The sequence below is a fragment of the Lissotriton vulgaris genome, chromosome 11 (genome assembly GCF_964263255.1).
Source record: "Lissotriton vulgaris chromosome 11, aLisVul1.2, whole genome shotgun sequence".
Lineage (NCBI taxonomy): Eukaryota > Metazoa > Chordata > Amphibia > Caudata > Salamandridae > Lissotriton > Lissotriton vulgaris.
The window spans coordinates 1084218877-1084245877 of NC_141699.1; the positions used below are offsets into that span (position 1 = coordinate 1084218877).

The 27001-nt window shown below is 47.8% G+C and overlaps 1 protein-coding gene across 1 annotated transcript in view; it reads right to left on the reverse strand.

Moving 5' to 3' along the window:
* Window positions 1-27001, reverse strand: part of ARMC9 (armadillo repeat containing 9) — a 417510-nt gene that overhangs the window by 138322 nt on the left and 252187 nt on the right. Inside the window, exons 17-18 of the mRNA XM_086944561.1 lie at window positions 6874-6948; window positions 3157-3247 (exon numbers count right to left, since the gene is read on the reverse strand). Of these exons, the coding sequence (XP_086800687.1) occupies window positions 3157-3247; window positions 6874-6948 (166 nt within the window). The remainder of the gene's footprint in view (window positions 1-3156; window positions 3248-6873; window positions 6949-27001) is intronic.

The window sequence follows — 27001 nt, forward strand, 5'->3', positions numbered from 1 at the left end:
GGATGTCACTGGCTCTGATGTTCTGTTAAGTCTGCTCCCCATATAACAGTAGTGGATCCCTTAGAGGACCCTTAGGTATTTATTCTGGCAGGGTGTTGCTCTTTCTATTCCTATTGCTCATTTGTAGCTTGTACACAACTAACGGCCATATGTATAAACACATTTCCCCATAGACACAGAATGGGCAAAAACCTTTGATACATCTGGCCCTAAGTGAGTTCCCTAATGCCCTAGTAAGGGAAGCATCATTGTTGGAAGTTGCATTAATGACCACGTTTTCCTTTGTTCACATGCACAGAACTGCCAGCACATCAATAGCTTATAGTTAGGGCATGCAGGACAGCACAACAGCGAGACATGACCAGCTGACCACCTCCGATGTTCCCACCATGTGGAACCAGACAGACTCCACACAAAGAGAACAAAGCAAAAATCCTTCCTACAGCTAGACCGAACAATCAAGACTCACCAATGGTGGAAGTACTGGTTTGGAATTCACATTATTTTATGCACAAATGACTCTCAAACTCAATTTTCTTTTTCCACTCTCAAACTCCATTTCTAGTCACATCTATATTGTTAAAGAAAAGAATAGGTCTTTACTCCATATAGGACAATGTTTACCAATAACTTGATATGCCATACACAATTATTTTTGGAGGAGCAACACAAACACTTGCTTCAGCTCCAATGAGCCTGGTCTGTTGAGGCTACTGTAAGAAGGTTAGAAAAACACGAGAAAGGGCTTGTTGGCAAGGGTGGGTGCACAGTGCCCGAGCTTTTCATTCCTGCATATATGTTCAAGAGCATCTCATATATTGGGCTTGCTACACAGAGATTGCTTAGTATTATGTCATGTTAATGTAGGAGTTCTAGATAATCTAGCACCTAAAAATACTTTACTGATGTTTTGAACATGGCCGAACTTGGCAACCAGGCCTTCCAGTGGACCAGGGGCATCACTACTTGGCAATGCTGGTGGAAGGGCAAGACCAAAAAAGGCCAGATGCCTGGCAATGTCTGAATACTGATTATGCAGGATAACAACCTATGATGAACTATGATTCAAATGATGAAGTATTTAATTCCGTAGGACGGCTTTTTCTTCGCTCCACCGCCCTGAATGAGTGGGGATGGTAGGAGGGGACGGGACTGGGGAAACTAAATAAACAACGATGGAGACTGGAGAGAGGATCTGAGATGACGGTCCCATCCTTTCATCATTAAAAATCTCCCAGCAGCCCTGCTCTTACATCATTTCCTGCTAGCCCAGGCTGTGTCATAAAGGAAGAGGAATGCGAAATGGAACTAGAAGAGGAAAAGGAGCAAGAGGAGGACAATGTGTAAAAATGGACAAGGAACAGGACATGAGTGAAGTCGCTATTTTGAACTGTTAGTGTTTCACATTCGGAGAAAAAGAAGGTGGAATCAGGCGCAATATAAATGCTGGGGTAATATGGGAAAAGACTTGTCACCGGGACTAAAAGAAATAGAAAATGCTTTTTACACACTATGGGCACCTGGAATGGCAAGGTGTGCTTTATAAGCTGAGGGTGATACTGATATTGACACATTATCTCTTCGGTGACAGGATCCTATCTGTAACCTGACAGATAATTCTAATGTTTCACGCCAGGGGATGTAAAATCTATAATCTGCTCGCCTTTGCTTAGCCTACATAGGTGTTCACACTGACAGGATCCACATAGAGACTAACTGAAGCATATGTCAGCAGTATCTTCATCCTATTAACAGACATTGGGTATATTTTAACAGAACCCTGAATTTTAATTGCTGTTGCTAGAATATCTAAGCAATTCTCGAATATTCACATACAATTTAGACACTTCCTGGGAGATTACAGCATTCTGACTTAAATGGTGCCAAGTGTGACAGTATTTTATTTCTTGAAACAGATCATAATGGACACAGAATTTAAGACTTGTCTACTTCCTCCAAGGTTGGAAAAGTATCAGATAGGTGTCATTTCTCCTGCGGTACCTTAAATATATATTTTTTTGTGCAGACAATTTTCTTAAAGGCATATGTAAAATTTAAAGCCGTAGAGTAAAATTGCGCCAGGTTACTGTGGCAGACTCAAATGTATTAGGATATTTACTTCTTTCAAGTTACAAATGCCTGTGAAGATCAATATTTTAAGCAGAGCTTAATTTGTAAAATAATAAGTGCCGGAGCCCAAAAAAGCCTCACAAACTTGCGCTGCTGAATGACAAAGGTACCAAATATCAACACTCCGTAGTCTTGATTCGACTTCGTGCCTCCTTCCTCCATCACCGTACACTCCTTGTCCCTTTATCTCACTCTTGCATGTTCTTTTTCCTACATACTTTCCCCCTTTGTCATAGTATTTTTATCTTTCTCTTCCTTCTCCTTTCCCCCTTCTTTTTCTCTCTCTTGCATTGGATCAAAGTCTTCTGAGGAAAAAGAAGTTTTGGTCCCCAAAAATGAGTACTGTGGGGCCCCACCTGCAACCTCCGGCTCACATTAAGTACTGGTTTTAAGAAATATATCCGAAAACTTCAACTGTTACATCCTACATTCCAAAATTTTTGGTGAGGAAGGGATCATTTTTCCTTCCAGCTCTCCTGAAACCCTTTCTGCCCTACTATCTGAACCCTCTCTTCAGACAGTCGAGCTTAATCAGTGAAATGCACTGTAGGGGTAGCATGGATTTTTTGGCTAAAGTTGATTTTTGTTAACAGTTTAGCCCACCATGCGAATATACAACAGCATGTGGGAATATAAATAAAGGCCTCTAGTAGAAAGAGGGAAGGAGACCTTACTCCACTGTGGTCCTTATGGTTTGCTCTTCCAGGTTTTGCTTAAAGGGATCTTCATTTCTCTGCAACACTGTATCCAAACCTTTCTAAATTTAGGGCTACTTCATGGATCACCTTAACACTCAGTCTGATGTTTGTCTAGAGCTCTGAAAGCCGCCTCTCAATAATGGTCCTGTCGCTGCCAGAAAGAATCAGCAGCGAAGATTGGATGAGTGCCATTTGCATCCACTGGTGGTCAGATGGCAACTTCCACAAAATAAAAGACAGACAGATGATGGATGGGATACACACACAGACAGGCATGCACACTTTAGGAATATCAAGTGTCAGGACTAGGTGAAGCTTCTTTTCTAACCTGATCTCAGCTGCTTGATAATGAACTCGATCTGACGATTCATCTCAGCGTTTCCTTCCTTGATAAAACACCGCAACATCTCCTCCATGCCCTTCAAGGATTGGAAAAATAGAGGGTGACCCGGGTTAGCACATATTTACCAACATTAATACGTTTGCATTTCTCAAAAAGGAAATAAACACGATTCAGTATTTGTGTACCTGATAAATGTTATTAAATTACTTTTGTGTTCACCTTCTTATATTATTCCTGGGATCAGCACTTTCAATTTCTCAAAATCAAATCTTATTGTTCCCATAACTTTACCTGCACAACAAACTAAATGTGCAATACCTCAAGAAGTGAAAAGCAGGAGTAGTGTGTACAGCTCGACCTTTTGACTATCCTCTCTAGTATCAGATGGCTAAGGTACATACAAGTTACTTACCTGTTTTCCACAATGTGTATCTTAATCTTTAGACATCTTTAGGAAAGAATAGCAAGCCTCTCAGAAGAAGATAAAGAGAAACTAAGATCAAGAAAAAGAAGGAATTTTATGAAAAGGGATTCTTCGGTGGGGACTGCCCCAACTTAAAAAATTTCACTGAAATCTAGGTGGAAGCATTAACATTTGCAAAAAGTGTAACGTGATCTCTGGTTCCATAACTGCAGGCCTCTGAAACTAGGAAGTGACCCGTTAAAGTTGAAATAACTATGAATGCTCTTGGTGAGGGTGTGATAGGCGTACCAAATTCACTATTATGAACCATTCATCCAGATGGGATCAACACATATTCTGTTCTTTGAGAGATCAGCTCCAACCATCACCCCGGTAAAGCTAGAAATTAGAATTTCTCAACCTTGTTTACAGAACATATGTCTAAAGCAGGTCTCACATTTATTTGAAGGTATTTATTTATTATTTATTCTAAGGTTTTATATACCGCTGGCCAGACCCGAGGGTATCAGAGCGCTTTACAACAGTCCTATTGCAAACAATCACAACATTTAGTAATATTAAAGAACATGGATGGAGAGTTTCAGTGAGTTGTGTAACCAGGGGCACTGAAGAGTTGGAATGATTTCGACGAGTACCATAGTCTTGGGCAGAGCTCATCTTCCAGGGAGTAATGCCCTCAGCATTTCTTAGGCTACTGTCCCTTCGCTAGGGAATGATCTAGGGAAAGGATTTTGAAATGAACTTTGAATTTGGCAAAGGAGGGGATAGTTCTGATGTGGAAGGGGGGGGGGATACAGTTTCAGATTTTGGGCGCATTACCCGCGAAGGACCGGGGTTTTTTGTTTGCGTTCTTTCAGCAAGTTGAGTAGTAGTGTGTTCGAGCACCTGAGGGTCCTGGTCTGATCGGCTTTTTTGAGTTTGGAAGCCTGGTATTCAGGTTTGCCTGTGTGAAGGGCTTTGTGCGTGAGGCAAGCTGTTCTGAAACTAGCACGCATTTCAACTGGGAGCCATTTTAGTTCTCTGAGTGCAGGTGAGATGTGGTCGAATTTCTTCACTCCTGTGACCATTCTGGCTGCTGCGTTGAGTTGTTTTGAGGGGAGCAAGGTATGTCTTTGATGTACCTGAGAGGGCTGCGATCCCATAGTCTAATCTAGACAACGCCAATGCTTTGGTGGCTTGATTGAGGTCCTTGAGCGGGATGAAAGGTTTTATTTTGTTCAGTAGCTTCAGGTTTAGGGAGGCGCTCTTGGCGGAGTTCTTAATGTGTTTGGTCATGTCCAATTTCGGGTCTGGAGGGATACCTAGTGATTTTACAGAGTCCGCCAGGGTGAGGTTACTGATGAGCGCATCAATAGCTTTTAGCCATTCCGCAATTTGGGGGTTCTCTTCTTTGTTAGAGATGAGTATTTCAGTTTCGTCTTGATGGAGTTTTAGGTAGTTACTTGAAAGCCAGCTGTGGACTCCTCTAAGCGTGTCATTGAGTCTCTGAATGTCAGCAATGGAGGTGGTTTCCAGATAGATGTGTGTCGTCTGCATACAGACGGAAGGGTATGTTGGCTTTTTTGAGTAGGCTGTTGAGGGGTTCCATGTAAATGTTGAAAAGTTGCGGGGAGAGCACAGAACCTTGGGGACTCCCCTTCTGACAGGGTGTAGGTCGGATGCAAAGCTGTTGGTTTATATTCTTTGGGTGCAGTTGTGAAGGAAGAAGGAGAACCAGTGTAGGACCACCTCATCTAGACCAGCCCTTTCTTGAAGAACCTTAATGTGAAGTTTGTGGTCGACTGTGTCGAAAGCTGCCAATAGGTCTAGGAGAATGAGAAGGCAGCATTGGTCCACATCAAGTGATTTGTGGATATCATTAATGACGTTGAGGATCGCGGTTTCAGTGCTGCAGCCTTTCCTGAAACCCGATTGGTGGGAAGCGAGAAGGTTGATGCTATCCTTGTGTTGAGTTAGATGAAGGAGCACGCATCTTTCCAAGGTGTTGGATAGAAGAGGTAAGTTAGAGACTGGTCTGAAGTTATTCAGATCTTTTGTGTCTAGGCCTGTTTTTTTTCAGCAGTGGCGTGACTTGACCGACTTTGAGGCAGTCTGGAACGACCCCGGTTTACAGGGAGCTGTTTATGATCTTGCACCAGAACGGGGCAAGGGAGAGTTTCAGCTTCTTGCTCAGTTGTGGAGGTAGAGGATCTAGAGCGTGGGAAGAGAGATTGGCTGTGGAGATCAGTTTGACTATCTCACTTCATGTATAGGGATGAAAGATTTCCAGGATCTTGTAGGGGGCTTGGATGCTTTGTCATTGGTCCTAGGCGAGATGCTCTTGATGGAGGGGGTGGGGGTGATGTTGATGTCCAGTTAGAGCTCAATCTGGTTGGTCTTGTCCTCAAATAAGTTGGCGAAGTAGTTGCATAGCTCTTTGGAAGCCTGTAATGAGGAGGTACCGGGCTTGGAGGTTTGTTGTCTAATGATTTGAAGGAGCTCACTGGGCCTATTTCTTGCGATGTCCGGTGTGGTGCGGAAAAACAAGGTTTTTTCGTTCTGGATGTGTTTTTATACTCCCTGAGAGCTGCTTTGAGTAGTTCGCGGAGGATAACGGAAGGATTGCTTCTCCAGAGTCTCTCTGTGGCTCTTAGTTGTCTCCTTTCGGAGCTGATGTCAGTGTTAATCAGTAAATTTACAGAATCGGTAAAATACCGAATCGGTATATTTACCGATTCGGAAAATCCACATGTAGGTGCCCTTAAAAATCGGTATTTTACCACCCAATCCTATTGTGCACACCTGTGCAATGTGACACACAGACATGCCCTTAGGGCATGTATGTGTGCCACATGGCACACAAGCCTGCACTTGGGGTGCTAGAGGGTGTCAAAGTGACACCCCCTGCACCCTTGCAGGATTCGGTATTTACCGATTCAGTAAATACCGAATCTGTATTTCCCATTGATTCCTATGGGCTTCAAGGCCCATAGGAATCAATGGGAAATACAGAATCGGTATTTACCGAATCGGTAAATACCGCCTCTTACAGAATCGGTAATTTTTTACCTACATCTGCCTCCTTCCCATTTACCGACTCTTAAATACCGAATCGGTATGAGTCGGTATTTAAGAGTCAGTAAATCGGATTTACCTACATCTGGCCCCTAGAATGTGTATATAATTACAGAATTTCCAATGATGAATGTGCTCTCAAATTAAAAATCACATAACATTCTTGTTGAAGTGAAATCAGGTATTTCCAACCGAGCTGGTCTGGTCGAAGTCATATCTCTTACCATTGCTCGTGCCGCTTCTCGTATGGATGGGACGGCAAGGATGCTGTACAGGGCTCCATTAACATAGGGTCGTATCTGAGGGTGGAAAACACGCAGGTACTCAGTTACAACAAGGAGTGGTTGACATTTGTATGTGTCACACATTGCCCAGGTTAATAAGTGAAAACCCATTATGTCAAGACATGGGTAACTCCATTGCATCGTAACTTGCATAATACAGATATCTATCCTTAACCCCTTCGATGATGATGACGAGCTCAGCTCGTCATCAGCCACGGGTGACGTGGCGGATGACGAGCTGAGCTCGTCATGTATCGCGGTAATTAAAAAAACGACGCACAGCGCGAAAATCACCGCAGCAGCGATGCGGTTAAAAATGTTGCACAGAGGTAGCCGGCTCACACTCAGATAACCCTATGACATACTACAGATCCTGTCTTTTGCTCTCACATGAACACAGACAGAAATGTAACGTTTGGCCAAGACACTCAAAAAAGAAGCACTGAAAACAAAAACTCTCAATTACAAATACACTGCATACGTATAGACTGCCCACCACTGAGCTATCTCTTATAATCTGTGAGAAAGCAAATCTTACAGGTGATCTTGCAAAACCACTGTTCCTCAGCCCTTGAATTATCATAGAAAACTTTAGATAAAGGCCCCTCAGGCTAGGCAGATCTGCGAGTGGTGTCACACCTACCATTAAAACCTAAGCATCTACTTGGCTTTGACGTCGTTCCTAACTCCATGTCAAGTTCTGCTTCGCACCTTCCCAGAAGCTAGAGTAATCACCTTAGTCCAGTCCTACTTCCCGATTTTTGGATTGACAACCTTCGGTGTTCCTGTCCGGCGCATTCTGCATGGTACTGGGGTTCCGACCACCCTATCTGGTGAATATTTGTTATCGTCTGGAACCTAAATTTTAAACAGTGTTACTCCACCCACTCCATATCTCACCCAGATACTTGAGCTCCTGCACAAGGTGTACTGCTTAAGCCACCGACATCACAAGTGTCAAGGGCCCGTAGCTCAGTACCAGCGCTCAGGCCTGTGGATCACAGGCTCAAATCCCAGGAGGTTTACTTAAGGCTTTTCTCCCACCGAGATCAATACTATGATCATCACGAAATTAGACAATAATTGCTCAAAGTTCCCTTGATGGTGAATCAATTTCTTCTTGCCTGTAGGCTCTCTTTCCCTATCAAGCTGTGCATCCTGCACCACCCACTGGCTGGGTTGGACATTTCATGAGTTCTGAGTGCTGGTACCACATGGGTGTGAGTAATATGTTGGCACACATCCATCTACCTTGTAGATGGCAGCTGACATAGGTTGAAAGAACAATTGATGGACAGAATGCTGCACAATATCAAACGTTCACCCCAGTAGAGAGGTCTGGGCCTAAAGAACAAGATACTTATCTTCGGTAACGATATATCTGTAAGAGACTATTAGTTATAGATTCCTTACCTTAGAATTACCCCCAAGCCTCAGACTGGATCAGGAGAATTTTTCTTCAGCAATACCCCAGTGCGTTGATAGGTGGTATCGGTCGACTCCACGTCCGACATCGGCGTCATGGTTGCTGAGATGACGTTGCGGTGCCTACTGAGACCCTGCCCCTGCACGCGGACATCAGTTCTCTCTTTTTCTGCACCAGCCTAGCGCAGTTCCGGAGAGAGCTTGCCCCTTAGTAATTTTTGACTAAACTTTTTTTGACGTCTTCTTTTGCATCTTTGACTTCTGCTGTGCGAGGGATATCACATGGTCGAACCGGATTCAAGCCTTGTGACTCCTGCCACAAGTGACAGAATTCTGCACAATGTCAAACATTCACCCCAGTACAGAGATCTGGGCCTAAATCTATCGTTTTTTTTGGTTTCCATGCCATTCCAGTTCAGACATGGCCATATGCAAATCAGTCTTGACTCTGTTCCCCATGGGAACAGTCCAGCCTGAAAGTTGGCAGGGTATGCCCGGACGTGGGTCCCTTGCTCACTTTGCCACTGGATTCAAGCTAGCCTGGCTGATTAAGGGCGTTACCCTGAAACCGGTCCCAGGATGCTTGTTTCCAGTCCAGGGAAGACCTGGCTTGGCAGTTCGGGCTGGACTGTTCCCATGAGGCACAGGGTCAAGGCTGCATTACATACAGCTGGGTTTGAACTGGGGTGGTGAAGTAAGCTAAAGAACGATGATGGATTCAACCCAGATCTGTGACTGGCGGCGATTGTCTGAAAAGTTTCAGTGCTCCCTCCATCATCTCCTTGTGTTAACTGACATAGGTTCCCTTCACTTAAAAAGAAGTAAATCAATGTAGGATTTGACCGATCGCTGATGGTTTACCAGGAGGGTGTTTTCATAGGAAATAGCCTGTGGACTTGGGAGTAAAAGAGTCACCATGAAGGTAACTTTATCCAACTTCTACGTCTTGACTCTCTCCTATTCTCCACCATTGGACGCGATCCATAGCCTACTGAATAGAGACGGAGAACAAGATGTCAGAATCCAGCAGTATAGACTGACACAAGAAAGCACCGCAAACCACCGGCCACATTTTGCACCACTTCCAAAGGAACACTCAAGCACGCAATGCCTGCCGAATGCTGGTGGTTACCTATGTCCGAGCACTACGTTGAGGAAGTACATGCCTGCTAAACTCCACTCAAACCGCATTAGTTTGAATGGAGTGTGATCTCAGACCGGATGTCCCATGCAGCAGGGGAAATGCAGGAGGCCATCTAACTTGCAAAGGTTGAAGTTGGTAAGGCTGCTGGCGGCATTGCTCTGAAGGCCACAGTGAGCAGGCTTACGACAGTGGGTCCAGCTCTGGCTCAACCCAACTCAAAACATAAAAAGTACCCGAGGTCAATGTTTTGCAGTACTCCAGGCCACTGCCTCCTGTGACTTGTGGTTCCTCTCTTGGAAAACTTCATTTTAATGGCAGTAGCTTCATCCATTTGAATGAATAAGCTGGAAGTCCTAGGCATCTCTACCCCTTCATTCTGAAAGAAGAGTTTATGAAGATCGCGCCATGTTGGTTCCCAGAATTGGACCCATATGGATAGACTGTTCTCCCTAGAATTGCCGTCTGTGACCGCATGCTTCCAAGGCTGAAAATGTAACAGACCAATGAAAGAATCTTTTCTTTGTATGTATATTATGAATGGTTTATTTGGGGAGGGGAAGGGAGGGGGGGAGACGAAAAGGACATTTTCCTCTCAATCTGGTGAGCCAGGCAGCCCAGTACAAAACTCAACATGAATCCGAAGACCTGCAGGCCCCGAGCTCTCCAAGCAGAGGTAACATAAACTGTGTATTTGTAAAGCGCACGTTCACCCAAGGGTATCATGGCGCCGAACAACAGATATTTATTGTTACCCAACTCAATGGTACTCATTTCACCAGCCTCATAAGGATAAAAGGCTGAGTGGACCCGCCGGGATTTGAACCGGTGACCGTGAGGTCGCACACAGGCCCCTACAGTGGGCGCACGAGCCCACTGAGCCACCAGACCCGGCTCAGTTACAGTTAGAAGATTTTAAGGCTAATAAATGCTGCGCAAGAGGCCTCTCTAGTGCTGAGGGAGAGGTGCGTCCAGCTGTGGAGGCAACTGCGCCTCTGCTGCAAGGGTGACCTCACCCGACTACTCACGGTAATTGGGTTCCAGACAAGCGTGCTACCCGCCAAAAAGCATTTCGACACCTTACCTGTTGCCCCTGTGTTTGAGCGTAGTCTAGAGGGTGCCTATTTATAGTAAATGTTATCAAAAGATATTGAAACGTGAAGGCAATTTTACAAAACCCTTAATACTTCTGCATTACTATATGAACTTCAACCAGTATATAAATGCAAACCTTTTTCCCTCTTCTATCCCTCCACTATCCGTCTCAATCCAAATAACAGACTAACCTGTCCACCACTCAAATGACTTTCATATTTCACTATACTAATTCAACACTAATCCTTTATGGATTCCGGAGTAGCGTGCTACTCTTCGAAAAAAGCGCTTCAACAACCCATCAGGTAACAAGCGCTATATAAATGCAAGTCTTTCCCTCTTCTATCCCTCCACTAGCCTTGTTAATTAACCACATTTTCCCTCCCTCAAAACTCTCCAAGGGCCCCCCCATACAACAAGCATTTACAATGCAACGGTCTCGCCTCTGCAAAAGTTAGAGCTATTGGCACTGTAAATGACAAAATGTTTATTTATGTGTTGGTTTTGAAAACAGATAAATAAATGGCATTGTCATTTACTATGCCAATAGCTTAATCTCTCGCAAATGCCACACACAAATACACAGACCCACACACAAATACACAGACCCACACACACACACACAGAGCCCGCCCACACACACACAGAGCCACACACACAGAGCCACAAGGATGTGAAAATAAATTCAAGGACAGATATTACTCCAAACTTTCTACGAGAGGGTACACTCATGATTAACAGATGTCAAAGTAAAAAGTGACCTCACCTGGGAAACAGCCCAAGGCTTTAAAATGTAACCCCCAAATCACTAACAGCTATTAAGAGTCCACCCTTACACAAAGTGAGGCAAGTGCATAATTAGCATGCTGTAACAGGTTTACAAACCCTACCATAAGGGCTCATACACAGCCACATTCACAAGCCACTTTTGAACTACGTATTTGAAGTATTCCGGAGAGATGTGGTACGGTGAAAAGCATGGTTCAGAATGGCCGTGCTCAATCCAATGCTGTACACCAGCTGTTTCCGGTAAATAAATTGGGGGGGGGGGGGGCAGTTTGAAATTTACAATTATTTTTGATAGGTATTTAAGGCAGGTTTGGGTTGTATTTAATGTGCCTCATGCTGTAACATATTGCTGGTGGTTTTTGGTGGCACACTAGGCTGTGACCTTAAGGCTTTTACAGCTCATAGAAACCATTTTCCAGGGTGTATGAGTTTTTGTAAGGGGAACAAAGCATTCGAATATACCAAGCAATTTTACAAATAAAACCAATGCTTGCCTGTACTCACCCAAGAGTCTGGGGTTGAGGGTCGTGTCGCTGAAATAGCAGTGGTGGTTCCCGTTGTCCTAGACATTGAGATTCAGCCCCCAGAGCCTACCCCAGCCGTGCGGTGCTCTGGGCTGTGCTTCGCGTGGTGGGGTTCGCTGCCCCCAGTCAGGCCAATTCCTCTCCAGAGCCTGCTACAGCTATGCCGGGCCCTTGGACCTGTGTGCTGTCTGGTTCTCCCGCTGGGGAATGCGGTCCCTGTTTCACAAGCCATGCCCCCAGAGACCGCTCCGCCAGTGCGGCGCTCTGGGGGCTGGGGTCGGCGCGGTCCTATATTTGGCCCCGTTGTCCCAGACATGCCAATCCAACCCTATCAGAGCCAGATTACCCGTGCGGTGCTCGGAGGTCTGTGCTTCAGTGCTGGCCGGTCCTCAAGGGGCCTCTTGGGCCCCAGAGACGCTTCATCTCTGCTGAGCTCGGGGGTTGTTGTTGTCATCGTTGGATCCTCGTGGCTTGTGCTTCTGGCCGATAGGGAGCCTTCCTTCCGCATCCTCGTGGAGCCGTGCCTCCGTGACATTGTCGTAGTGAGCCTCTGACTGCATCACAGGGGTGGGGCTGCCCTTCCTTAAATTATTGTTGCAAAACTATACGTAACATGTGATTGTTCACTTACTGGATTTCAGGGTAACTGGGCGATGTCACAATTGTGCAGTGTCCGTTTGACAAAAAAGCAGGCTCTGGAGAGGAATTGGCCTGACTGGGGGCAGCGAACCCCACCACAGAGCTGTGTGGATAATAACAGCTGTAAGCCCCGTGCTGAGGTGCATCATCACAGCTGTGTGAATAATAGCTGTGAGCCCATGCGTGAGGTGCATCATCAGAGCTGTGTGAATAATAACAGCTGTGAGCCCGTGCCTGAGGTGCATCATCAGAGCTGTGTGAATAATAACAGATGTGAGCCCCTGCCTGAGGTGCATCATCAGAGCTCTGTAAATAATAACAGCGTCAGACCCGTGCGCGAGGTGCATCATCAGAGCTGTGTGAATAATAACTGTGTCAGTCCCGTGAGTGAGGTGCATCATCAGAGCTGTGTGAATAATAACAGCTGTGAGCCCGTGCCTAAGGTGCATCATCAGAGCTCTGTAAATAATAACAGCGTCAGACCCGTGCGCGAGGTGCATCATCAGAGCTGTGTGAATAATAACTGTGTCAGTCCCGTGAGTGAGGTGCATCATCAGAGCTGTGTGAATAATAACAGCTGTGAGCCCGTGCCTGAGGTGCATCATCAGAGCTGTGTGAATAATAACAGCTGTGAGCCCGTGCCTAAGGTGCATCATCAGAGCTCTGTAAATAATAACAGCGTCAGACCCGTGCGCGAGGTGCATCATCAGAGCTGTGTGAATAATAACTGTGTCAGTCCCGTGAGTGAGGTGCATCATCACAGCTGTGTGAATAATAACAGCTGTGAGCCCGTGCCTAAGGTGCATCATCAGAGCTGTGTGAATAATAACTGCGTCAGCCCCGTGCGTAAGGTGCATCATCAGAGCAGTGTGAAAACTACAAATAAGCAACGTTTTTGAACGGACTGGAGCAGGATGTACAATTCTAAAACGTAGCTGCCGCCATGCTCCGTGTTATGTTTAACAGCTTTGGCCATTTCTGTTTTTTCACCAATATCACTTTGTGATGGGTATACTGAGCCCCATAGCGACAGTATTAAAAGCAAAACGACACGCTGCAGAATGCAACATGCTGTCCGTTAAAAATCCTGGAATGGCTGATGGCAACTGATCATGGAGAAACTTGACATCCTTGTGAAAAGTGAAATAAAAAGCATTTGTGATTTTGATGAATTGCTACTGAGCCGCAATCGGGTTAAACAGTCCGATGGGTAGGAGGACAGAGGTGGCATTTCATGTGCAGATGTGAGCACCTACTGCTAATAAGCTGACATTACCACTCCTCTAAACACAAACAGCATGGTATAAGTAAAAGTACCTCATTACTCAGAACAATCGGAGCCTGCGTGGGGTTCAGTTCCTGCAACACAGTGCCAGCGGTAGCCACCACCGCGCATGGGGTTCAATAACCGAAGCCGCAGCTGAAGCGCTTGATGAGTCAGGAAAATAAGACAATGTTCTGGCGGGGCATCGCGCCTTCAACACCTCTGCTGTGAACGGAGGCACGCATGCTGCCCTCGAGGGGCCCCAATGATAAAGTAATTTTCCAAATTTTCCAGAAAAAAGACCACACAGATTGGTCATTAAAAATGTGCCCAACCATGGCAAGTTTTTAACATATGAAAAAAGAGCAAATAGCTTTAACAATAGACGCGTCACGTTTCTGTTAATAGCTTCACAATGTTTCACTTCTTTCCTTCTTACAGTGTGGACTAGAACAGAATAGCTTTGTTTTCTTTGGTAAAAGGCAAGAAGCAAAAAGCTTCACCAAAAGGCTTTTTCAAACTGTAATTCCCAAAACGTAATTTATTGTATATGGTGTCCATGTAAACTCCTGAAGATACGACAAACTTCGCAGCAAGTAAAACAAGTAATTTACCCGCAATCCCAAGTTACCGGTCTAGGTTGCTGCACGCTTTCAGGAAGCAGAGTTGCTGGCGGGGGCGAAACCAGGAAGTCAGGCATCCTTGCCCGTGACATGGGCGGGGCCTGTGACGCGGCCGGAAGAGGCCGGTGTTGCGCGTTGATGCGGGCTCCCATCATGGAGGGAGAGCGCCGAGGTAGCGTGAAGATCCACAAAAGTGCCCCGCGTGTGGAGAAAAGGAGCTCAGCGAGGCGACTCGAGCACGGTGAGTGGAGGGGGGATATGTGTATATGTGTGTGTGTGCGCGCGCGTGCGTGTGTGTGAGCCCCGTGAGGAGTGGTGGTGGTGGTGGGGGAGGGGGGTGCGCGTGTGTGTGTGTGTGCGTGTGCCTGCCTGCCTGTGTGTATGCCTGAGGGGGGAGGGGGGTGAGTGTGTGCGTGTGGGAATGTGTGAGCGCATGCGTGACTGTGTGTGATTGAGTCTGTGTATGCGCATGCGTGTGTGGTGCCGTGCGCGCCCCCGAAGAGGAATCTGAGACTGCGACGCTCGTGCGTGAGCTCCGTCTCAGATTCCTTCTAACACGCCAGCAACAGATGTCTCGCAGACAGCAGGCTTACGACTGCTTTTTACGTCTGCGAGACCTAAAAACGCATGCCTCACACACAAAGTCCTCCACCAAAATGCTCCCTCAGGCCTTGCAAATAAACTCTGCAAAGCGGCAGCACGCGACCTCTGAGAAGCACGAACGCTCTCCTCCGTGTCCCACCCCTGCTACAAAAGAAGTCTACACAATCCGCTCCTTCCACATCTGGAACGCCCTTCCCAATGAACTGCCATATCTTCTAGGTATTTAACTCTTTGCTCTTTCTAGCTATTTACATGCTATGTGTAATCTCAGGCAGGTTGTTTATTTTGTGTTACTGTTATTAGCTCGGTGCGTAAAGTGCTCTGATGTTTTGTTATTCCACGATGCTGTCATTTATTTTCTGACCGTAACTAGTTCTATCATGTAAAGCGCTCTGATACCTTCGGGTCCAGCCAGCGCTATATAAACCCTCTAAAATAAATTAAATAAATAAATAAATCCAATTTACAAACTCCCATGGCCACCACTCAAATGCATTTAAGGTCTCCCAATACTAATTCATCACTAATCCTTTTTGGGTCCCGGAGTAGCGTGCTACTCGCCAAAAAAGCGCTTCGACGCCTCGTCAGGTGTAGTAAGCGCTATATAAATACAATTCCAATGATGGGCTTCCTGCGCCCCCGTAGACACCAGACGTGTGGCAGATGGCTTGGCTGGTTCCTCACACCCTGGCATGGAGTCCGACGCGCCCACGCGCACTGCCAGGGTAACCTTGCCAGGTCAGGAGCTGCCATCTGGACTGGAGATGGTGTGTGCGCACAGAGAGCGCGTGCCAGAGGCTTATCGTCCACGCGGACGGGCCAAGTCACTGAGGAAGCACCAGGACTTTAATAAAGTTCAGTCAAAGGCCGCAGACGGGTGAGACATCAGACGAGCTTCTGAAGGGCCCGAGGCACCTCCAGCAGATGACGCTTCCGCTTCCTGGTCTGGAAAACCCACTGCCTCTGCCTTGGCACACAGGGCACGCGGGCCTCAGTCTGTCCAAGCCCGCAGGCCTGTGCACTCATGGATGCTGCACAAAGGAGCGGCCATCTGACTACCAGGAGGGGATAGTGCCCACTATACCCTGGTAATCACCATCAGGAGCAGATCATGCTCACTATACCCCAGCAATCACCATCAGGAGCAGATAGTGCTCACTACACCCTGGTAATCACAACCAGGAGCAAATAGTGCTCACTATACCCTGGTAATCACCATCAGGAGCAGATAATGCTCACTATACCCCAGCAATCACCATCAGGAGCAGATAGTGCCCACTATACCCCAGCAATCACCATCAGGAGCAGATAGTGCTCACTATACCACGGCAATCACTATCAGGAGCAGATAGTGCTCACTATACCCCGGCAATCATCATCAGGAGCAGAGAGTGCTCACTACACCCCAGCAATCACAACCAGGAGCAGATAGTGCTCACTACACCCTGGTAATCAGAACCAGGAGCAGTTAGTGCCCACTATACCCTGGCAATCACCATCAGGAGCAGATAGTGCTCACTACACCCTGGTAATCACAACCAGGAGCAGATAGTGCTCACTATACCACGGCAATCACAACCAGGAGCAGATAGTGCTCACTATACCACGGCAATCACTATCAGGAGCAGATAGTGCTCACTATACCACGGCAATCATCATCAGGAGCAGAGAGTGCTCACTACACCCCAGCAATCACAACCAGGAGCAGATAGTGCTCACTACACCCTGGTAATCAGAACCAGGAGCAGATAGTGCCCACTATACCCTGGCAATCACCATCAGGAGCAGATAGTGCTCACTACACCCTGGTAATCACAACCAGGAGCAGATAGTGTTCACTATACCACGGCAATCACTATCAGGAGCAGATAGTGCTCACTATACCCTGGTAATCACAACCAGGAGCAGATAGTGCTCACTATACCACGGCAATCACTATCAGGAGCAGATAGTGCTCACTATACCCCGGCAATCACAACCAGGAGCAGATAGTGTGCACTATACCCCAGCAATCACCATCAGGAGCAGATAGTGCTCACTATACCCTGGAAATCACCATCAGGAGCACATAGTGCTCACTATACCCCAGCAATCTTTTCTTTTATCATCTTTATTTTGATATGAATGTCATAAAAGAGGTCACAATGCATCAACAATAAAATTTCCACTGGAATCATTACAATTTAGCATAAAAAAGACCAGAAATACACATGCCAATAAGACTATTTCATCAAACTAAAATAGAAAAGCATTATAAACAGTTAAAAAGAAAGTCGACTCAAATTCCCTACCCTCGCTAATAACCTTCCGGGCCCCTGAAGCTATACAAAGGTACACTGGATCTCATTTTACCATAAATTTCCTTCTGATGTTCCACATATTAGCTAAAAATTTGGATACAGCAAAAACAATTACTGGAGATAAATCAGTTTTTAATATTCGGTAGGAGTGGAAACACTGCCTAATCCCCAAGTTTTTGCAAATTGGAACAATCCAGTTCTTCCTGGGTGTCTGCTATGCTGCCGGGCAGAAGAACAGTACATGCAGTTCATTTTCTAGCTCCGCAGTGCAGGCGGGACAATTTTTAGAAGTAGGTGGGGACCAACGGGTAGTAAGGGCTCTAATTGGCAGAGAGTCGTGTCTCCATTGGAGATACAACTTCCTTAAACCAGTAGGACTGATATCATCAAGAACGGTCTCCATTTTGTAATAGTCTTTCCTTGCTAGGAATGTGTTCGACAGTGTCCCCGTTTGGGCATTCAATAAACAGGCAGACAGATTGTGGTCATAGTACAAGTTAACCAGCTCTTTCCGGGATATGCTTCTGCAAGCTTGTTCCGGGTTAATCCACAGTAGGGGGCAGCCTAGCCTCTCAAATACCTGCTTTAGATATTTTAGCCAGGGAAGTTTCCATGCATTCAGGAGATTTAACAGCTCCGCCAGTTCTTGCCTATAAGTGGCGAGTTCTGGGGTTACCCAAAGTCGCCTCCAAAAAGTTAAGGGCTTAAGGCCCAATTCCTCTTTTAATGATCTCAGTCCCCGGCAATCACAATTAAGAGCAGATAGTGCTCACTATACCCCAGCAATCACCATTAGATAGTGTTCACAATACCTCAGCAATCACAATCAAGAGCAGAAAGTGCTTACTATACCCTGGCAATTATCCAGGAGCAGAAAGTGCTCTCTATATACAGCAATTACTATCAGGAACAGATAGCTTTGACTATGCCCCTCCTATAACTGAGGAGACAGTGTTCACTGTAACCTATCAGGAGCTAATACTGTTCACTACATCACAGGTATCAGGAGCAGATGGTGTTCACTATGCCCTATCAGAGGAAGACAGTGTTATCTATAGCCCCAGTATCAGGAGCAGATAGTGTTCACTACACTCCGCAAATCACCATCAGGAGCAGGTAGTGTTCACCCTACCCCATAAATCACCATCAGCAGATGGTGTTTACTATACCCCGGCAATCACCATCAGGAGCAGACCGTGTTCACTATTGCCTATCAGAAGAAGACTGTGTTCCCTATACCCTGGGTACCAGGAGCAGACAGTGTTCATTACACCCCAGTTACTAGTAGCCGGCAGCGTTCACTATACTCTATCAGGAGTAGACAGTGTGCACAATATCCAGGGTACCAGGAGCAGACAGTGTTCATTACACCCCAGTTACTAGTAGCCGGCAGCGTTCACTATACTCTATCAGAAGTAGACAGTGTGCACAATATCCAGGGTACCAGGAGCAGACAGTGTTCATTACACCCCAGTTACTAGTAGCCGGCAGCGTTCACTATACTCTATCAGAAGTAGACAGTGTGCACAATATCCAGGGTACCAGGAGCAGACAGTGTTTACTACACTCTGGGTACCAGGAGCAGACAGTGTTTACTACACTCTGGGTACCAGGAGCAGACAGTGTTTACTACACTCTGGGTACCAGGAGCAGACAGTGTTCACTATACCATACCAGGAGCAGACAGTGTTCACTATTCCCTACCAGGAGCCGACAGTGTTCACTATACCCTATCATATGTGGAGAAGTGTGGCTCACTGGTTAGAGCAGGCAGACCCTGAAGTAGAGGTCAGACCCGGGACCAGGGTTCAATTCCCGACGCGGCAGGGTCTTGAGCTCAAATGTCCATGGACTCGATAATTCTCGCTTCGGTGCCTGACCTAATCATGGGTTCACACTCTGCAACTCTGGGCATTAAGCTTGCTTAATCTCCACAACGGCCCCCCGCGGCGGGATGCCTGGCTTTCACCTTGGGGATGCCCTGTAGGGGCTACCTCACAGGGAAAAACCAGGACGGGTTCCCAAGGCAAGCGTGGAGATACCCCTTCAGGGGTCGATTCAGGCGCTATATAAGAAACATAATAATAATAATAAGTAGACCGTGTTCACAATACCCCGAGTACCAGGAGCAGACAGTTTTCACCATACCTCAGTTACTAGTAGCCGGCAGCGTTCACTATACTATATCAGGAGCAGACAGTGTTTACTATACTCTATCAGAAGTAGACAGTGTGCACAATACCCAGGGTACCAGGAGCAGACAGTGTTTACTACACTCTGGGTACCAGGAGCAGACAGTGTTTACTACACTCTGGGTACCAGGAGCAGACAGTTTTCACTATACCTCAGTTACTAGTAGCCGGCAGCGTTCACTATACTATATCAGGAGCAGACAGTGTTCACAATACCCGGTCAGACAGGGCTGCGTCCTGGCCCCTTTGCTTTTTATCCTGTACATAAATGAATGAAGTAGTTTTGTGTGTAAGCTAACAAGTGATGTCCCGCACGCAAATGGCAAACCACTTCCCGCCCTCCTTTATGCGGATGATGCGGTCCTTATGGGCCGCACACCCAATGCACTGCGCACCTTAATATCAGGATTTGTCACGTACATGGCAGATCTTGGCCTTTGCACTATATTTAATAAATCATTTATAATGTGTTGTGGCCCTAAAAAACATAAAATTAACCAAATTTTGTCAGGGAATAATGTTTTAAAAAGCACTCACACTTTCCCATACCTAGGCCTGTTGTTCTCGGACTCTGGATCATGGCAACCTCACGTTGCCCAGGGGAGGAACAACCTGGCCAAAGCTATTAATTCTATAACCTCCCTCCGCCAACCTAAACATGCAGAGGTTATCTCACCATTACTACAAATCTATAAGACCCAATGTTTACCCACAGGAACCTATGGTGCTGAGGTGTGGGGATTCTCGAAATGTACTAATATACAGTCCGAGGAGAACAGATTTTGTAAGAAGGTTTTGGGGGTGTTATTTCTGCCCCAACTTATGTGTGCCAAAGGGAATTGAATCTCCCCTATACAGAGGATTTCATAAGATCTAGACCTGCCCTGTTTTGGCTGAAAATATGGCGGTACCCAGCGGCTTCTCTGACCCGTGATATTATCTTGGACTGTCTAAAAAGTGAGCGGGCCAAATATATACCTTGGCTCAGGGCTGTGGAGAAAAGCCTAGCAAGTGTGGAGCAGGGGCTTTTATTTACATCTCCCCAAACCATCGATCACTCGCACAAGAACTCAGTAAAAAGGGCTCTGTACGATCTTGATAGAAATGAGAGGGAAAAGAGCGAGTTTGCAAAACTGGCCATTATAAGGTACATACCTCTTTTGGTACCATGCGACAGGCCATATGATATGCCCCAAGGCTATTTGTGTAAAAAGATGGGCAAATGGAACAGGAGCCTGCTGTTCCGGTTCAGGGATGGGAGCATTAAAAATCTATTATGCTTCCCGTTAGACTTTAACAAAATAATTTTGGAAAACCTAAGTTGTCCCTGTAACCTAGGCGGGAAACAAAGCCTTTTACATTTTACGCTTTTTTGTGGATTTTATGTAAAATACACTAAACATTATTTAATCCCCTATTTTCGAAAGATTGCCCTGATGAATTTTAATTTAGCTTTTGGAGATTTACTGATGTTAAGCTCTGACGAAGTAATTTTCAGAGTCACTTGCTTTCTTAGAGCTGCTGTTCGATCACGAGCATCATTGAACATGGACTGATATGTTTTGCACTATTTCTTGCCTAGTTTGCACACTGCTTATTTGCACTAGTGGTTGTTCTCTTGTACATATCATAGCCATTGATTCCGCATTGTTTGTAATTGTTGCGTATTTGATTTTAAGTCTTGTATACTTTATGAAATCACCATTTCTGCTTGATATCTGCATTTTATGTAACGTACAATGACGGTTAATCATGTCATTTTTATTAGTTTTTTAATGACTGTCTTACTGTGTTTTATGGATGCTTGTTGTGATTTACATGTACTTTTATGGATGTTTTTTAAATCCGAATAAAGATCTATGACTTGACTTGACTTGACTTGACAGTGTTTACTACACCCTGGGTACCAGGAGCAGACAGTGTTCACTATACCCTACCAGGAGCAGACAGTGTTCACTATACCCTACCAGGAGCAGACAGTGTTCACTATACCCTGGGTACCAGGAGCAGACAGTGTTCACAATACCCTGGGTACCAGGAGCAGACAGTGTTCACTATACCTCAGTTACTAGTAGCCGGCAGCGTTCACTATACTACATCAGGAACAGACAGTGTTCACAATACCCTGGGTACCAGGAGCAGACAGTTTTCACTATACCCTTTCTGGAGCAGACAGTGTTTACCGTGTCCCTATCCCCAGTGGCACCATCAGACGGGCTTCTGTGGTATGCCGAATCTAGGCTTCCAGCTAGACTGGCACAAAACTGCCCCTACAAGCGACGAATGAGATAATCAAGATAGACACTCGTAAGATGCCACTTGGCCTAATCTAGCAAAGCTCCTTGCACGGGTCCTGGTCTCTTTACAGCAGGATGGTGTTTGCACGTCAGCACCCATTAGGCATTGTGCAAGGACACAGTGTGGTACAACATGGCACCGTGCCCACTCTGGAAAGCGGGGACTCTAACTTCCAATGCAAAGAACATTAGCAAAGTAAAAGGTTTCAGTGGGTTCTGCAACTAGTTACAGCCGTTTGATTCATCATTAATCAGCCATGCCCCCCATGTAAAAACAGGACTTGGATGCAAATAGATGAATTCTCAATGAGGGGGGGGGGGGGGGGGGGGGGGGACCTAGTGTGTAAACCCCCGTTAATGAAATGTGGGGTCAACCCACCACACTCACGTGCGCAAGATCAACAATGCGCCTGCTCTGTGCAGGATTTAACACTCTGACTTCCCTTACTGCAATCACGACTTCCTCCCTGAATCCCTTCCCCCGCTGACAAGCGGGGCACTTATGTTTATGTATATATTCCATAAAACAACAGCCTTCAACTGAGGCACCAAGGTTCAAAACAACCAGTGTCAACGGCCAGCTTCACAGGATAATTTTTAAATGTATCAAGTGCCAGAAAGTGTGCAAGCCCCATTGCTCGACTGGGACAAAATTCCAGAGTGCCCCTGTTAGAGCTCCAGAGCGCTGCAGCTAGAAATCCAGAGGGCCCCTGCTAGAACTCCAGAGTGCTGCAGCTAGAAATCCAGAGGGCCCCTGCTAGAGCTCCAGAGCGCTGCAGCTAGAAATCCAGAGGGCCCCTGCTAGAACTCCAGAGCGCTGCAGCTACAAATCCAGAGTGCCCCTGCTAGAACTCCAGAGCGCTGCAGCTAGAAATCCAGAGGGCCCCTGCTAGAACTCCAGAGCGCTGCAGCTACAAATCCAGAGTGCCCCTGCTAGAACTCCAGAGCGCTGCAGCTAGAAATCCAGAGGGCCCCTGCTAGAACTCCAGAGCGCTGCAGCTAGAAATCCAGAGGGCCCCTGCTAGAACTCCAGAGTGCTGCAGCTAGAAATCCAGAGGGCCCCTGCTAGAACTCCAGAGCGCTGCGGCTAGAACTCGAGAGTGCCACTGCTAGAACTCCAGAGTGCTGCAGCTAGAAATCCAGAGGGCCCCTGCTAGAACTCCAGAGCGCTGCAGCTAGAAATCCAGAGGGCCCCTGCTAGAACTTCAGAGCGCTGCAGCTAGAAATCCAGAGGGCCCCTGCTTGAACTCCAGAGTGCCGCAGCTAGACATCTAGAGTACTGCAGCTAGAACTCCAGAGTGCCACTGCTAGGACTCGAGAGTGCCACTGCTAGGACTCGAGAGTGCCACTGCTAGAACTCGAGAGTGCCCCTGCTAGAGCTCCAGAGCGCTGCAGCTAGATCTCCAGCGTGCCCCTGCTAGAACTCGAGATGGCCCCTGCTAGAGCTCCAGAGCGCTGCAGCTAGAAATCCAGAGGGCCCCTGCTAGAACTCCAGAGCGCTGCAGCTAGAAATCCAGAGGGCCCCTGCTAGAACTCCAGAGCGCTGCAGCTACAAATCCAGAGTGCCCCTGCTAGAACTCCAGAGCGCTGCAGCTAGAAATCCAGAGGGCCCCTGCTAGAACTCCAGAGCGCTGCAGCTAGAAATCCAGAGGGCCCCTGCTAGAACTCCAGAGTGCTGCAGCTAGAAATCCACAGGGCCCCTGCTAGAACTCCAGAGCGCTGCAGCTAGAAATCCAGAGGGCCCCTGCTAGAACTCCAGAGCGCTGCAGCTAGAAATCCAGAGGGCCCCTGCTAGAACTCCAGAGCGCTGCAGCAAGACATCTAGAGTACTGCAGCTAGAACTCCAGAGTGCCACTGCTAGGACTCGAGAATGCAACTGCTAGGACTCGAGAGTGCCACTGCTAGGACTCGAGAGTGCCACTGCTAGAACTCCAGAGTGCTGCAGCTAGAAATCCAGAGGGCCCCTGCTAGAACTCCAGAGCGCTGCAGCTAGAAATCCAGAGGGCCCCTGCTAGAACTCCAGAGCGCTGCAGCTAGAAATCCAGAGGGCCCCTGCTTGAACTCCAGAGTGCCGCAGCTAGACATCTAGAGTACTGCAGCTAGAACTCCAGAGTGCCACTGCTAGGACTCGAGAGTGCCACTGCTAGGACTCGAGAGTGCCACTGCTAGAACTCGAGAGTGCCCCTGCTAGAGCTCCAGAGCGCTGCAGCTAGATCTCCAGCGTGCCCCTGCTAGAACTCGAGAGGGCCCCTGCTAGAGCTCCAGAGCGCTGCAGCTAGAAATCCAGAGGGCCCCTGCTAGAACTCCAGAGCGCTGCAGCTAGAAATCCAGAGTGCCCCTGCTAGAACTCCAGAGCGCTGCAGCTAGAAATCCAGAGGGCCCCTGCTAGAACTCCAGAGCGCTGCAGCTACAAATCCAGAGTGCCCCTGCTAGAACTCCAGAGCGCTCCAGCTAGAAATCCAGAGGGCCCCTGCTAGAACTCCAGAGCGCTGCAGCTAGAAACCCAGAGGGCCCCTGCTAGAACTCCAGAGCGCTGCAGCTAGAAATCCAGAGGGCCCCTGCTAGAACTCCAGAGCGCTGCAGCTAGAAATCCAGAGGGCCCCTGCTAGAACTCCAGAGCGCTGCAGCTAGAAATCCAGAGTGCCCCTGCTAGAACTCCAGAGCGCTGCAGCTAGAAATCCAGAGGGCCCCTGCTAGTACTCCAGAGTGCTGCAGCTAGAAATCCAGAGGGCCCCTGCTAGAACTCCAGAGCGCTGCGGCTAGAACTCCAGAGTGCCACTGCTAGAACTCCAGAGTGCCACTGCTAGAACTCCAGAGTGCCACTGCTAGAACTCCAGAGTGCCACTGCTAGAACTCCAGAGTGCCACTGCTAGAACTCCAGAGTGCCACTGCTAGAACTCCAGAGTGCCACTGCTAGAGCTCCAGAGCGCTGCAGCTAGAAATCCAGAGTGCCCCTGCTAGAACTCCAGAGTGCCACTGCTAGAACTCGAGAGTGCCACTGCTAGAACTCCAGAGTGCCCTTGCTAGAACTCCAGAGTGCCACTGCTAGAGCTCCAGAGCGCTGCAGCTAGAACTCCAGAAGGCCCCTGCTAGAACTCCAGAGCACTGCAGCTAGAAATCCAGAGGGCCCCTGCTAGAACTCCAGAGCGCTGCAGCTAGAAATCCAGAGTGCCCCTGCTAGAACTCCATAGCGCTGCTGCTAGAACTCCAGAGTGCCACTGCTAGAACTCGAGAGTGCCACTGCTAGAACTCCAGAGTGCCGCTGGTAGAACTCCAGAGTGCCGCTGGTAGAACTCCAGAGTGCCACTGCTAGAGCTCCAGAGTGCCACTGCTAGAGCTCCAGAGCGCTGCAGCTAGAAATCCAGAGTGCCCCTGCTAGAACTCCAGAGTGCCACTGCTAGAACTCGAGAGTTGCACTGCTAGAACTCCAGAGTGCCCTTGCTAGAACTCCAGAGCGCTGCGGCTAGAACTCGAGAGTGCCACTGCTAGAACTCCAGAGTGCCACTGCTAGAGCTCCAGAGCGCTGCAGCTAGAAATCCAGAGGGCCCCAGCTAGAACTCCAGAGTGCCCCTGCTAGAGTTCCAGAGTGCCCCTGCTAGAACTCCAGAGCGCTGCGGCTAGAACTCGAGAGTGCCACTGCTAGAACTCCAGAGTGCCACTGCTAGAACTCGAGAGTGCCACTGCTAGAACTCCAGAGTGCCACTGCTAGAACTCCAGAGTGCCACTGCTAGAACTCCAGAGTGCCACTGCTAGAGCTCCAGAGCGCTGCAGCTAGAAATCCAGAGTGCCCCTGCTAGAACTCCAGAGTGCCACTGCTAGAACTCGAGAGTGCCACTGCTAGAACTCCAGAGTGCCACTGCTAGAACTCCAGAGTGCCACTGCTAGAACTCCAGAGTGCCACTGCTAGAGCTCCAGAGCGCTGCAGCTAGAAATCCAGAGTGCCCCTGCTAGAACTCCAGAGTGCCACTGCTAGAACTCGAGAGTGCCACTGCTAGAACTCCAGAGTGCCCTTGCTAGAACTCCAGAGTGCCACTGCTAGAGCTCCAGAGCGCTGCAGCTAGAAATCCAGAGGGCCCCTGCTAGAACTCCAGAGCGCTGCAGCTAGAAATCCAGAGTGCCCCTGCTAGAACTCCATAGCGCTGCAGCTAGAAATCCAGAGGGCCCCTGCTAGAACTCCAGAGTGCCCCTGCTAGAGTTCCAGAGTGCCCCTGCTAGAACTCCAGAGCGCTGCGGCTAGAACTCGAGAGTGCCACTGCTAGAACTCCAGAGTGCCACTGCTAGAACTCGAGAGTGCCACTGCTAGAACTCCAGAGTGCCACTGCTAGAACTCCAGAGCGCTGCAGCTAGAAATCCAGAGTGCCCCTGCTAGAACTCCAGAGTGCCACTGCTAGAACTCCAGAGTGCCACTGCTAGAGCTCCAGAGCGCTGCAGCTAGAAATCCAGAGTGTCCCTGCTAGAACTCCAGAGTGCCACTGCTAGAACTCGAGAGTGCCACTGCTAGAACTCCAGAGTGCCCTTGCTAGAACTCCAGAGTGCCACTGCTAGAGCTCCAGAGCGCTGCAGCTAGAAATCCAGAGGGCCCCTGCTAGAACTCCAGAGCGCTGCAGCTAGACATCTAGAGTACTGCAGCTAGAACTCCAGAGTGCCACTGCTAGGACTCGAGAATGCAACTGCTAGGACTCGAGAGTGCCACTGCTAGGACTTGAGAGTGCCACTGCTAGAACTCCAGAGTGCTGCAGCTAGAAATCCAGAGGGCCCCTGCTAGAACTCCAGAGTGCCCCTGCTAGAACTCCAGAGCGCTGCGGCTAGAACTCGAGAGTGCCACTGCTAGAACTCCAGAGTGCCACTGCTAGAACTCCAGAGTGCCACTGCTAGAGCTCCAGAGCGCTGCAGCTAGAAATCCTGAGGGCCCCTGCTAGAACTCCAGGGTGCCGCAGCTAGACATCTAGAGTACTGCAGCTAGAAATCCAGAGGGCCCCTGCTAGAAATTCATAGTGTCACTGCTAGAAATCCAGAGTGCTGCTGCTAGAAGTTCAGAGTGTTTCTGCTACAAATCTAGAGTGTTTCTACTAGAAATCCAGAGTTTTGCTACTAGAAATACAGAGTTTTGCTACTGGAAATCCAGAATGTTGCTACTAGAACTCCAAAGTGCCCCTGCTAGAACTCCAGAGTGCTG